Source organism: Ceratina calcarata, unplaced genomic scaffold (genome assembly GCF_001652005.2).
Source record: "Ceratina calcarata isolate Rehan_Ccalc_2016 unplaced genomic scaffold, ASM165200v1 scaffold115.2, whole genome shotgun sequence".
Taxonomy (NCBI): Eukaryota; Metazoa; Arthropoda; class Insecta; order Hymenoptera; family Apidae; genus Ceratina; species Ceratina calcarata.
The window spans coordinates 1,105,087-1,120,138 of record NW_017132446.1 but is presented as its reverse complement, the minus strand read 5'-3'; the positions used below and the strand labels follow the sequence as shown (position 1 = coordinate 1,120,138).

General features: G+C 47.5%; 1 protein-coding gene across 2 annotated transcripts in view; it reads right to left on the bottom strand.

The window, feature by feature from the left end:
- Positions 1-15,052, bottom strand: part of LOC108623621 (POU domain, class 2, transcription factor 2) — a 90,975-nt gene that overhangs the window by 37,136 nt on the left and 38,787 nt on the right. For both annotated transcript variants that reach the window (XM_026812740.1, XM_026812744.1), the window contains exon 3: positions 5,911-6,129. In XM_026812740.1, coding sequence (XP_026668541.1) covers positions 5,911-6,129 — 219 coding nt within the window. The remainder of the gene's footprint in view (positions 1-5,910; positions 6,130-15,052) is intronic.

The window sequence follows — 15,052 nt, the reverse complement described above, 5'->3', positions numbered from 1 at the left end:
ATTCCGATATTGGAACTGGTGAAAGAATTTGTGGCGAACGAAGTATTTCGGAGTCGAAGCTAGAGATCGAGGCAGGAAGAGAATCCTTGGACGGAGTTCACGCGGGGGACCCAGCGGACGTGGAAGCATCCTTATCGTCTGCGTTCTTAGCGAGCAATCCTTAAGTAATATATTTCTCGGGGGTAATTGCAGGCAGCGATTTCGTGCGGCTCGTTCGAGATCCGGCTGATACGTCGTGCCGTACCGTGCGGAGCGTGTATTGCACGTGCAAACGCGCGCGATCAAGAAGAGGAAAAAGAAAAACGAAAGAGAAAGAAAGAGAGAGAGAGACGGAGAGAAGTAAGAAGGTACGAGTACGTACGGTAGGTTACACGCGTAGGTACGTACTTACGTGCCTATCGGACGTAGGCAACGTTTCCTCTTCGATGAAGCGAGAACGAGCGATCTCGCCGACGAGGAAAGGTGAAAGCAACGAACTTGTTCGTACGTAGAACGAGGAAAAAGGTTCGGCTGGCGAGGGAGATGGAAGAGAGCGTACTGATAGAGCGTAACTGACTTCTTGGCCGGTGCATATTACCGGGCTGTTAGAGGGCGGAGCCGGCTGATGAGTTAGCAACGTATTGACTTTATAATAATCACGTTAGTCGGTCCACCGTGATCCCTTGGTATTACGCGGTGGTTCGCGCCGATTCACCCATCTACCGGGTGATTCCTTCTACGTAGGCGAAAATGAAAAATCCCAAGACGGTATTTAAAAATAGGCGACTTCGATGAAAATCCTTGGACAGCGTAATGAATCGTTGAATCGTCGGGACATATTTTCAGTGGATCGATAAATCTTGTTCGGTTGAAACATAGCCCATTGGCTACCGATCCGGGACACGGGATCGCAAAACCTATAGACCCATAAATCAACGTTCGTCGGGAAGAAAACGAATCCCGGAATATCCGCGGCCGATCATTAATATTAACGCCGTCCGTGGGCCCCGACCGATCGCGAAATTGCGTTACTCGATTTGGCAGCCGGTGCCGTTCAGGTAACCCGTTGGAATCGAAGCCACGATCGATCCCAGTGATAGGAATGGACGAGGAATTAGCCTCTTCCTCGACGGGATAGAAAAGATGCCTCTACCGGTCTCCGCGGCTTAATTAGTAGTTCGGTTTATCCTCCACGGCTTCTCCTCGGACGGAGGCTGTCAGACGGCGTTGGGAACCCACGGTTCGGGTCGTTTCGTATTCACGCGCATCCGCAGGAAGCTCCAGTGCAAGATCCTTTCCATATTTCTCCCAGCCGTTCTCTCCTTTCCCGTGTTTCCATTAATGTTCTAATCAATTCGCGCTTCGACGAACGAGTTACTCTTCCCTCGGGTTATTCGCAAAGTAAAAACCGTGCGACCTTGATAAAGTAGTGTTATCGGTATCACGGTGGACCGACGGTGGCGTTAACCGAGGCAAGAAAATAATTGATCTACCGCCAGCTCTTTTTCCCTCGTTCGCTATTAATAGAGACCTCGACCGGTGTTAATAGCCGTTCGACACGTACACGCGTGTTTCTTCTACCGTCCGCTAATCTACGTTCCTTCATACTGAATTTCCGATGAATAGAGGAACTGTCGTGTAAGCGTCGATCAAACTGTTTCATCGCGATTTCTTAAATAAAACACACACGTTCCAAGAGATCTTCATTTTGTCACGTTAAGTGGAACGAAGCATGGCATTGCCGGTGAATTAAAATAATATTTTATGTTTCGCTCGAATAGATTTAGTTTAAGTCACAGGATAATCACGGGAGACTTGCAAATTGGTTTTGCATCGGCCGGTACACGAGGCGGCGGCGGCGGCTGCGGCTCGGGTAGGAGGCTGCAGCGAGGACGGATCGCGCTGACCTCCAATCTCACCTCAATTTGCCTACACGCCGCCATTTGCGTCAGCGGGCAACGGCCAACCGGCCTATCTAAAATTATGATCTGAAAAAAAATCCTGTCGGCTAGCGTGCGCCGCTCCCTCTTCTCTCATCGCACGTCCCGCCAATGTAATCGATTAATTATGGTAAATCCCGCGTTATTATAAATTTTGGAGGTAATTGGTATCTTTCCTCGGATGCGAGCGAGCGAACGCAGCGTAGAAATCGCGAGATCGATACGCGTTTTTCAGTTCATCGCTTATTAATATTTCATGCGAAATTGTAACCTGGATCGCTCTGTTGGAATGCGAACGATTTTATTGGACGAAAGGGGACGAGGACGAGCCAGGAGTTTTTGAAAGAAAAACCATGAATCTCGTGTCATAATTATCAAACCGAGCGCGGCCAGTTTAATCATCACATTTTTATAGCGATTGCAACGGAACGCGGTATTCTTCATTTGTCTAATATCTTTTAATACCTCCACTTTCTTAAGCCATTACTCACTCGCATCGATCGGTACGCGTCCTGTGTCGCGTTTAATTGAATTTTCGAACGCGTTCATCTCGCGCGCGCGGGGGCCACGCGCTTCGGCAGGACTGCTTTCAGCACAGTTCGAAACAATCCGGCCGGCCATAAAACTCGGGCGCAACTTCGTTCGGTCACTATAAATCCGTACTCTTAACTGCGTGACGATAAATCACACAACTCACGCCATAGGGAGGAAAGGAAAACGGGAACTGTGAAACTCTTTCCGTTCGATTCCAGAAGGATATTGTCAAAAGAATGGCATCGAGATTTCTGATAGATCGCGTATCAAACGTCGTGATTCTAAAGTCTAATGAACTTTGCAGTCGACGATCAATTATTACGGTTTCCCTCGTAATTTTTTATTATAAATCAAGTAATAGATGAAATTTAATGCAAAATTTATAGTACAGTAAGTTTCAGCGCCTACTCTCTCCCTTTTTTATCCTAAAATCCAATGAGTAGAACAGAAATTGGGACATTTGTATTAAAGACAATAGAATTTTAATCTCTTTAATACATTTGGGATTTACGAATGTATAAACATAAATGAGTATCGAAAACGTGCGATAGTCGATGAGAATTATGTTTGAAGAAGACACATTACGCGCACGAGTCTAATAGCTGTTTTCCTTTGCGAGTTGAGAAAACGCGCAGGAGGGATATTTCTGTGCTTGGCAAGACTCGGCGGCCAGTTAAATCAGAATTCAATTTGAACGACGTTCGAGCCGGGAGATCCCCATAGAAGATACGAAATATTCATGGCGAGAATACTTTATACGCTGTTATTCTTAGGCCGCCACGGCCTTCCATAAATACATTCCTACCCGCGACGAACATTTACGCCCGCCTCATCTGTCCGTCTCCCCGTCTGAAACCCCGGAGAACTTCATAATCCGAAAACTTGCATTCTAATCCTCACTCGTAGAACATTTACAATATTTCCTAGTCTGTTAACGATTTGATGGAATGAAACAATGACTGGAAAATTTATATTCAATACGAAAGTAAATCAAACGATATTTGAGTAATAAAATTAAGAGGACGATGACCAGAAATCTTATGTACGATCCATACATCAGATACTTGAGAATATTGAAGAAATCTTCTCTTAGATAGAAAGTAAACTTAATCGACTGCAAAATATGTTCATGGCTCGCGATCGGCTCTCGTCCCACGCGGAACGGAGCACGCGTACGCGACTTCTGGCGTGCTGATCGATTTAGCGCCAAATGTCGCCCGTGTTTTACACGCGGCAATAATGGTCGAAATCTATGTAGCCAATATTTCACGGCGCGCCACCCTTTACTCGCGTCCCATGCCACCCCGTATATGAAACCGTTCCTGTACACCGGTTATATTGGCTCGCATATGGACGCTGCTCGATATTTCAAACTGTACGCCAAAATGGAAATACCTCGTGACGGTATTGAAAAAATGAGTGAAACGTTTGCCAAGTCGACGAAAGAGAATTGCTAAATTCATTAATAAAGTGCTAAACAGTCACGTCACGAAAGTGTTAAAGCTTTTGTTAGGGTTTGAAAAAGAGGGTGTAGATTCCTCTGTTGTTCTTTATTTAGCGTCGATCGGATCGAAGAGGATAGGCATGCGAAATAATTTGGCCGGGGTCGAATAAACGGAATTTAAATACCTTGGAGGAAAGAGGGTGATCCCGAGGAAAAGAATGATAGTCCCGGGGGAGAGATACATCCAGGAACAGGCAAGAAAGGATCCTTCTGTAACCGGACAGCGTAATTTACACACGACGAGACCGCGTTACATAGTTCACTGGCTTCAAAGATTACTTTTTAACAGGCACTTGTTCGGTATTCTTCTATCCCTTCGTCCCTCTTTCATGATTCTCTACTTTTAAACAATTTCGATTTAACTGGTTTCTCAATTATAATAAAAAACCGAGACAAACCATAAAAGACCAATTTGAATATTTACGAGATTATTAAATTGGAATGAGAGAAATCGTAACGTTCGATCCCTCATCGATGTTTTTTTAATTATACTAGTGATTTATAGTTATTGGACAAAGTCTGTTGAAGGGTTCGGGGGTGAAAGGATCATCGTTTCGACACATGTCCACGGTGGGCTCGCGCACCATTTTAGGGTGAGCCTCCCTCGTTCTTCAAAAACCGGCCAGTGCATATGTCGTAGGAAGAAACATAATGTTATCAGGTTGTTGGTACGGCGGAGAGGCGAGCGACGTCGCGAGGAAACCCTTGGGGAACCTCGTCCACTTCGTCCTTATTGATATACCGAATAAACACACTTGGCAGCTAGGCGGGATAGCTTTGCGAGGCAAATAGACTCGAAAGGAACGCGGTCCTCGCCTTTGCCCTCTTAAAGCGAAAACCACCATCAAAATAGCGTTTACAGTTTCCTTTTAAACTCCATTAAGATAGAAGAATTATTTCTTATTTTCAGTTTTCAATTTATTTTTATATACTCTCCCGTTTGCTTGAAAATTTTTGCAATGCGTTTCAGGGCATCTGAGCGCGCTCGTGTCTTTCAACTTTCGACCCTTATCGATCGACGTCCTTATCGAGCCTCGGCGCACCTTGTCCAGCTCGACGGTAAATAAAAATGGCCGGTTTTTCCCATCAGCCAGCACACACGCATCCGGCCCGTTCCTCGGCCAGAGTCGGTTTTAAATTCCGCGAGTCAAAGCGATGTTTGACATGGAAATGTTGAACGATGCATTAAACATGCCGCTTCCTCTCTTTTCCACGGAAAGAGGAAGAGGAATCGAGAGCTCTCCCTGGCTCCGTTCACCGGTCGAGGAAACAAGGCTCCCGATCGGATCTCCACCCCCTCTCCTCAAACGCTATTGTTCGAGCAATGTTTATTTAAGCAAACGAGAGGAGCCAGCGTTTCGACCGGCGCTGAATTTTCTATCCTCTCGGACCGGCCTCCGGTTCGGATCGATACCAACGCGATGCAATGCCGTATTCTTAGCGCAACGCGTTTGCTCGCCTCGTTCTGCCAATTTTTTCGTTACGTAAACAGATTGATTTGCGCTACTGACGATTCTTCCTATCACAATTTTTAAAAGTGTGACGCACAGGCGCTTGAAAGATCGTTTTCTGAAGAACTGTCGGAATCATCGGTCATGGTTCAATCGACTCGCGCTCTGAAGAAAAAGAGCAAGGGAACGGTGGCAGAAAAAGCGAAGGGTCGACGACTTAAAGCGGTCTTAAAAAAAGCGAGGGCTCTTTAAATAATGCAATAAGCTTGATGTCATTTGCCGGACAATGGTGAAGGAGAAGCCCCTTTTAGGGTAAGGTCCGGCGAAATTGCCGTTCGCAGGTGCTCGCCTCCCCTCGGTTTCACGATTCCCTGATTCGCGACGGCGTGTTTTCACTCGCACCGGTAATTGCCGGCGATAACAGTTAATAATTTTTCGAGCGTCACGCGACTCACTCGTGCTGCTTCGCGTTTAATGCAACAGGGGTGAGATTCGTACTTACCGGGAGAAATGCCCAGTTTCACGTGAAGACTGCTGGGACTTCTGTGATCGGGAATGGTCACGGGGGCGGCAATGGGTGGTGACAGGTGAGGGTGTGCCGACGCCCCGCCACCTGTCGTCGTCGTGGTAGTTGTCGTGGTGCATGGATTCAGGGGCGAGGTCCTCTTAAAAGACTGTTCAGTCCGCCACGCGACCTCGTTATCTCCCATCCAAACTTTACCTGAAACAAAAAGAAACGAAATAATTAATATCGAGAAAAATCGAGCGTTTCAAATTGGCACGTAGTTATAATTGAAAGAGGATGAGAATACGAAAATAGAGAGAGCTATCGAGTATCGACGTCGAATTGCAAAAGGTGCCCAAACAAATTTTTCCCTTCGATGCCTCTTCCGCTCTCCCTGTATTAATATAACGCCATAGGGTCTTTGTATCTGCGCAGAAAATGGCTTCCGCCCCCTTCACGAGCTCGCGTAATTAGCAACCCTCCGGATTCCCTGTCCCTATGCCTGCCAGTTTCCCCGGCTTTCCCTCGTTTCCTTTAATTTCTGGGAACAATGCCGACTCGTGGATGTTGTTCCAGCCTGTAGTGTCTAATTACACTCGGGACGCAGCCACAATTTCGCTCTTTCTCTGCCAGGGTGTATCGAATTTTCCGGTTCTAAACATTTTTCATAATTATATTATAGAAATCTGATACAACAGACAGTACGAGGGATTTAATACACAATTTTCACAATTGTTATAAAATGATCAATATTAGATTGTTATCATGAATCTATGTATGTATTTGATATCGTGACACGTGCATTCGGGAACTACGAGGAAATCAGGACATTGGCATGGTACGTGACGAAGGCTGCACGCAAATATCATCCCGCATGTGCGAGACGTGAGTCAGCCCCAGCTGATGAATGATTTAGTTTCAGCCTCTCCAGCGGTACTCTGCTAACGAGGGCGAGAAAGCAGACGTTTCAGAAGCCTGGCGAACGAAGGAAAACGAGAGAGAGAGAGAGAGAGAGAGAGAGAGAAAACATAAGAGGGTGGAAAGCGAGACTTTGGTGGGTGTTCAAGGGTGAGAGAAGGAGCAGCAGCCAGGAGAAAGTGTAGCCTGGCGCTAACTAAGGGCGTCGGCTAATCAATATCATCAGAGAATGGCCGCTGACCTCGGCCGGCTGCTCTACGGATCCACCATTCTTATGCCGCGAAGTTCTGTACACTAAAAGAGAAAGAATCGAACTTTCCTCTCCGCGAGAAAACGAAAGACCCGTTCGATTTCTCGCGGAATTTCGTTTCGCGTTCATCTGCATTAATTAGCATGCGCCGCGTACCGTGGCGAGGATAATAATTAATAAGCAACGAGGAATTCTGGGGCTGGCTAATTATTCGGGCGGCGCAGCATTTTTTTATTTCCTTTATAATTAATAAGAATAATGCGCCCGGTAATTAGATGCTGCTGTTCATTCTGCGACGGATGAAAGTATCGAGCACGTTGCATATTATTAAATATAAAACCACGTGAGATATCTAACTCGTGAAATGGACGTCGTCGAATTCGTAAGTAGGAATCTGTGAGCCTGCGGCGTTTCTTCGGGTCACGACGATAGTTCCTATAATCTCGTGGTGTTTGCATGCTCCCTCGGCACCCTCGCCGCGGTCCGCGGAGACAAACGAAACCACCCCTCGAGGGGTGGCGAGATTGACGTGCCTTCGCGTGCACGCTCTGGAAAATTCAATTACGCTCGCCGCGCACCGATTCGCTCGCAGCTTTTTCGTTAAAAAAATCATCACGCGGCACCGTCGGCGATATTAATGAAAAGAGAACCAGCCGGTTATTCTTAACAAGTGAACACGAGCCATTAACTGCCAACAGCGAAAGCGTTTCCTGCGTTCTATGTTTTTTCACTGAAGTATGCTAATCGATTACGTCAACGGTAGAGACCGGCTTCGAGTTTCGTTTCGCAGGTACCGAAACGTGGACTCTCACAGCTCGCGTAAACAGAGCCATCCGTTCGGCGGTTGCACCCCGCAGTACTCGAGGGTGGTTTCTCCCCCTTTTGCATTCCCCTCGCTCGTTCGTCCAGAAGGCGCGAACTCCATTCACGGGTTTATCACTGTCCAGATAACAACGATTTACCTACGAAGTCCGACCGGACGAGCCGAGGGTTTCCAACAGCGGAGGGAGCAAGAAGAAAGGAATAAGAAAAAGTGGAACGGGAGACGGTCAGCCACCTTGCATTCAGAAGTATTTCACTTTAACGGCCCTCCGGGGGATTGGCTGACCCTGCTCGAAGACCCTTCACCGTTTCAGCATAATGGACCTCTACATTACTTATTCGTCCTAGCCAATGTCCTGCCAGAAGCGACCGCGCTCGTTTCCACGTCCTTCCATTTCCGTGCGCGATTAATCGCGTCGACCACGGCTTCCTCTATCTCCGCAGTTTCAACCGCGGACAATGGAAACCAGCTTCGGCCCGAGAATTCAATTAAAACGTCCGACAAATTTAGACGATTCAATTGTTTTTTATACACGATCCGGGGGAACCGTCCGAAAAATGACTTTACATCAACGGCGAGCCAGCCAGTGAACCTCGCGTATCGTAGAATACGACCTCCGACGACGTTAGCGGACATCACGTATTGCACGATTTCAGTGAAAACGCGAGCCGATCCCCGGAGGCAATCCGGTTTCCCGCGGTACTCGAAAGAATTGAAAATTCCTGCTCGTCGAACGGCCGTGGAGGGGGAAGGAAGTCGGAGGGACAGGAGAAAAAGTCCGGACGCGGATAAAGCGTTCGATATAAGATTAATAGCGGAGGCCGGTGACCGAGGCCCAGCCGGTGCGCGCACGTACACGCGAGGGTGGGCACGCGTGTAGTATAGAAGACGGTGATTCCTCTCTTTGAAGGTGGAATCGTGGCCAGTGACCAAATTGAATCCTGCTTAGGACAGGAGCCGCTGCTCCGCCGTGCCCTCGAGCACTTTCTTCAATAAATAAATTGCTCCACGGACGAATCACGCTTTTCAATTAAAATCCTTCCGCTAGACTTACTTTTTACCTAAGATCTTAACGAATTAATATGATCAGACGAGAGTAGATCTTTGTTTCGATTTGTTTCAATCGTAATCTCAACAATTTTGTATTCCAAATATAGTTTCATAATAAAACTGATATCCATAGATAACGACACGTGCTTCGTAACGGGGTCACGAAGATGCTTCAGCAGTGGACTATCGATGAGATAACGTATATGAACGAACCTAAGGAAATCTGTAACCTATGCGTATTTACAAGTAAATATCAGTGCATGGTGTCTCAGGTGCAACGAGGTACACGTGTGAATAACCTTTAATCGGTCGACGCTTCGTTCAGAATAATCCAGGGGCGAGATATCGTTACCGAAACGTAACCCCGTATCGTCAGATCTCCGATTGTCCGTCTGTTTCGTAATTTTAATAACGCTTGTTCACCGATAAACGCGTTGCGCGATCGCGTCACGTACGAGTAACATAGCGCAATCGCGACCGACCGATCAATAATACAAATAGCCGAGCAGTTCTTAAGATGGAAAAATTAATTTTCATGTTAATTATTGAAGATTAGCGTGAGTGAATGGAATGTAACAAGAACATCGCGGAAGGAGAATTGAATATTTAAATGGAACGTGAGATTGGTGGATACAGCGGTTTGTTTAAAAGAACCAGCATATGTAGTTGCGGGTAACATGAAAATCGAGGGAAGAGGCAACTAATAGAATTAGCGTCGCGTGAAACTGTTATCGTTATCCGTATAATCGGACTCACAAGTGGAAGCAGCGCCGAAGCTGGCCGAGACACGCGCTTATCGCGTTAATTGCTTTTTCATTCAAAACGAAATTACTGAACGGAGCGGCCGAGTTCGACGACGAGGACGGAACAGGAAAGAACGCGTGAACGGGAGCGAGATGGAAGAGGATGCCTGGTTGCCAGTCGAGCCGAGGGAGAATAATTCTATTTCTCCTCTCTCCTTTTATCGATAACGATGTAAGTTAATTGCACCGAGGTAATTAAATTACTTCGAGAGGTTCATTAGGATGACGCATTATAGTGGAAAATTTATGCTGTTTACTCTGGAACTAATAAAGCAGCTTTATCTCGGCGAAGTATCCGATTATCAAAGCATTTCTATTATACTTACGTCGGAGGCCAGATAATGATACTAATAGGCGCGCGCCGACTGCAATGGGATTATTAGAAAACGGTCGAGACACGAGCTAGCCAACATTTTATTACACCGTTTCCAGTGCGGATAATTAATCGATCACGTATCGAATCAATGTACATCCTCGAACAACTGTTTCTGACCAAGGGTTCCATTGACTTTCTAAAAATCTTCAACAGGAGAAAATCATAAGAAGATTAAACACCGTCTCCGTTACGTCCGTCGAGGAATCCCAGAAAAGGGGAATCGATCTCCGCCGGAGGAGAGAGAGACAAAGGCCCGGCATTCATCGCGAGAGAACGGTTTCCCTATTTTCTTGCTGGTTGCCCTTGTCACAGTGGCGATCGATAAAACCAGCCTCGCTGCCTTAACCCTCGCCGACCCCTTGTGTACACTCTGTTCCGCGCGTTCACGAAAACGCTTTGAACCTCGAAATGCACTTTCCCTCTTCGACTCTCCCACGAGCTATCCGAGAATCGAGGTTACGGTTTCGCGAAAATCCGGACGATTCCGGTGTTCGAGGAATTCGCAAGGAAGCCGCTCTAACGAGGCATCGGAATTTTTCCCTGCTCGCGATTATTCAAAACGTTTCCACGACTCGGCCGCATAATCGCGATTCCGAGTCAGCCATTATGTAAATGTCGAACTGAACGCGTCGACCAATAAAAAACGTGAATAATAAAAAGCCGGGGCCAGGACGATGGGGATGCGAGCGGCAAGGGTTGCGAGCGCAAGCGCGAAACCGCCCTCCACGGGAGCTGCTGGGAAACCACCCTTCGGCATAACTCCTTTCACCCGACACGTAGCCAATCTGCATGAAACCCGCGGCTTCCCGACGCCATTTTCGCATTGCTTTAAATCGTAAGGGGTGGAACTCCTCGCAACCCCTTTGGGATCTATCCAACGAAACGATATTAACAACGACAGCTCCTCTTTTATTCTCCTTGTATTAAATACATTTCCAAAGCAAATACTGAGAATAATATTCGAAGAACAATGTCAGAGATAGAACAGTATCAAATGGAGGATTGCTGAGGTGACGGAAGCAACGATTTTCGATGCGTTTCAGAGTTGAAAAGAGAAATGTAACCCGGCGCAGTTTCCGAGCGGATGATACAGGGGACACGGTCGATTCTCTTGTGAGTACAGCTGAATGTTTATGCCTGCGGCTCGTGGTCGACGTACCGTGTCGAGCATCCCTCGGTCGGGGTTGAAACGTTACCAATGGAAGTGGAGATGCACGATTTCAGCCAGTTACGCCCCTTTTGTGTTTGTTCTTCCACAGAAGCAATTAATGTAACCAGTTGAATACGATATGCGTTCCCGATAGTCAGTCTTTAAAAAGGCTTTGCGATTTTAAATATGATAGCTAACGATCCACTAGTTAATCGAATTTTTCTTCCTATCGACGAAATCGGACGAACCCTGCGAGAAATTTCAATTTTATGTTCGTCTCGTGTTTTACGCGAGATTAGCCGCTCGTGCGAATGATAACGACGGAGAGAACAATCGAGAGGAACGTTTTCCATTGGGATGAAAGATGGAAAGGCAGCGGTAATCGCGGCGTGGCAACTTCAAAGGGGTGGAAAACGCGGTAAGGGGAAACGAGAGACCGGATAGCCGATTTTAAAATCACAATGGCAGACACACGTCGACGCCGTCTAAACCATTCCGCCCCTCCTCGATTCGAAAAAGCCGGCTGGGTCCGTCTGTTCGTTCCCCGTCCCGTCGTAGCATCTGCGTCTATTTCGCTCCTAAACGCTTCTTCCTGCGTAACCGCGCACGCACACTGTCTCGAGCTCGTCCCGCTATGGGGAAAACGCGTGGAAAGGTGCGTGGCACGAACCCAGCACGCGTTTCGTAGGATTCCGCAGCAACACACAACCCCTGCCGGCACTTCTCGCCCAATCGAGGGGGGCCACCCCTTCTCCAAACATTTTAAACTTTTTTTTTTTCTCCTGCGCTCCTAACGACACACGACTTTCGATCGGGTGGCAAGGGGTGTCTGCCGTTACGCGATTTTTTATTTTTTTATTCGATACTCCCTTACGTAGCGATCGAACGGGACCGGCATGTCAGCGAATTCTCTTTGACTCCGAGTTGGAACGCAAACGTACGAGACGAGCTAAAACTCTCATTCCCTACGTCGTTAATTTCCACACCGAGTCGCACGTTCGAAGCTCGGCAAAATGCAGTTTTGGTGAGACGCGGAGACGACGAGATCGAATCCGCGATGCATTTATGCGAGTGCACGTGGGAACCGGCGCGGCGATAAGGCGGGTGGCGAACCGGCTTATTAAATTCCTCGGCCGGCTTCCACCCGGCCAATCGCCGGCAATCATCTCCCGGTACCTCCCAGTCTCTCTTTTCCACTCGGTACGTAATTAATCTCCCGGTTGGCCGCGCGCGCGAGCTACTCGCACCTCGTTACTTTTCCGTCAGCGCACAGACACACGCGTTTCCCGTGTCCTATCTGTCTCGCGGGCTCATCTATTCATCATTCGACGTTTGCGTCCACTCGTTTTCACGCCTACGACCACGAAATTCGATACGCGCAAACGTATCTCGTCGAGCTTCAGATCTTGTCACGCGATGCGATCTCGTTGCGATGCGAATAAAACCGAAGGACGTTTGATATTAAAAAGATATTCAAAGAGGATTGATATCGTACTATTAGATCGGAGGCAATTACACGCACACAGCGGGCGGCAGGAATTACGTGTCTTTATTTAGATTAATCTGAATGCGCGTAGCTGCGTAACAGCAACGGGCTCCTTAAAGGCTGAATTAAACCATCAACGAACGGGGTAGGCCCTGATTAGACAAGCGTTACGCCACGGGCCTGTGAATGCGAGGAACAACCGTGGCGAGGCCTGGCACGTAAGTAGGAAGGGACTGGAAATCGTTCTGGCAGAAAATCATTTCCTATTCAAAGCGCGGTGCCTTTCTGGTTAGTTCCATTCTCGCTCGTAAATGTACGGCCGCCGCGTCTTATTTCACAAGGGGAACGGGTTTAATTAAGGCGTTATTATTGCCGTTGCCGTTCCTCGCTCTCTTATCTCAACGATTTCGCTGTTTTCCTCGTTGAAAGCGAATCCGTCGACTCGGAAACTCGTACGTATTCATATTCAAATGCGCTACGTTAATAACCTTTTTACTCGCCGGAGAGCCTCTGGACAATGACGATTCTCATGTTCGCCTGTCTGCAAAAGGCACGAATGTATGTAGCTATCTACATGGCAAATGGAGGGAATTTACGATTATAATTCGGATAGATCGCGAAGACAATGAGAGACAAACGTTCAACGATTTTCCACTTCGATTCTTTCCAAAGATTACGACTCCCACGTCCTACGACTAACGCATGCCTGCTCGCGAGCCTCAAACTCGCCAACGATTCGACCGACTGAGACATTTCGTACGACGGAACGCAACTTTTCGTCGATCATTTGGCTACGCGGTTTACGACGCGCCTCGAGATTTATGAACGGGTGTGTATATAGCAAACGATCGCTGCGACGGGGAGCATGATCTCGCGTACGAGCAGCGGAGCGAGGAGAGCGGACAAAGAAATAATCGGGAGAAGAAACGGCAGAAGAAGCGGATGAAAAAGACGCGGTACACGGAACAAAAAGAAACGAGCTCATCCTTAAAGCGAACTGCCCGCCTCGAAGCTCGGCTCGGCTTCGCCTGGAGGGGTGAATTCGTCGCACGATAACCCGATTGGCTGGCCTCGCTGCCAATGCAACTCCGCGAACTTCGCGAATGCACCAGGCTGGATGCACTTCTGCGTGCATGCGTGCCCACGCGAGTGCGTGCACCGGATCCCGCCGCGATGCATACTCGATGCTATGCCGTTCGATGGACTTAATATGTGTCTGCAAATGACTGTCTTTCAGTTTTGTCACGGCGTACAAAATTTTCGAAGGAAGTTAAAAAACTGCATACATGCGTCGAGCTTCAACTACGTGTTTGTAGAATTTCAATTCTTATCCCTGGCCCAACATATTCTTACTCTCACACTGGCAATTGCGGGTTGACTTGTTCAGTACGAGTTCAAAGATTTCAAGGTAAAACGGATCTATTGGAAGCGTAGGTGCATCCAGGGACGCGGCCGCGCGATCGCAAGAATGAAACGCGTGTGCGTGTGCGAGGAACCCCGTAGGACAGGGACAAAAACTGGTAGGCCAGTGGACCGGTCGCCCGTATTGCCATTGCGGGCTGTCTCTCTGCCGACGCGACGCGACTCCTCTTCTTGATCGCTTTGCTGCGCTTCTGGGAGCACGGAGGGGGAGGGTAATGCCGGACGGATCGAGGGAGGACTTTTCTCACGCAGCCAAGACGCTGAAGAACGAGCAACGCTGCTTTCTACTAAATTCTGTCCTTTTTACCTCGTGGGTTTCATCCTCGTTCAATGGCAACCGTATTTTGCATTTTGCATTTATATCAGATTGCAAAGTGACTTTATTTTGTAGTATGAAAACTCCCTTTCCAAAAATGATACTCGTTATTAAATATACATCGAAGAGACGCATTGCTTTCCTGTAAGCGAGCTCAGGAAATATTCTTGAAATCAATAACGTTCTAATCCTAAGGATTGTATCGTCTTATATGAATTGTGTGTTTGAAACGACGACGCTTGTAAAAGAGCTTCTGATAGAAATCAGTCAGTCCGGTGGTCAACATTCGCGTTAATTAACTGTCTTGGAATTCTCAACACGCGACACGCCACGCCGTGGCCCGAAGGTAATTAGCGTGACGTCGTGTTATGTCACAGAAAATAAAAGTTCCTCGTATACGCCTCCGCCAATTTCCTCCGGCGTCCATCCTTGCAGCAAAATCGAGTTTGCATTCACCTTAAGGATGTATTGGCTATACAGTCAATCCCAAAAGTTTATGCACTTTAGAAACGCATTTTTTCAAAAGAAATCAGACGTCGGAAGAG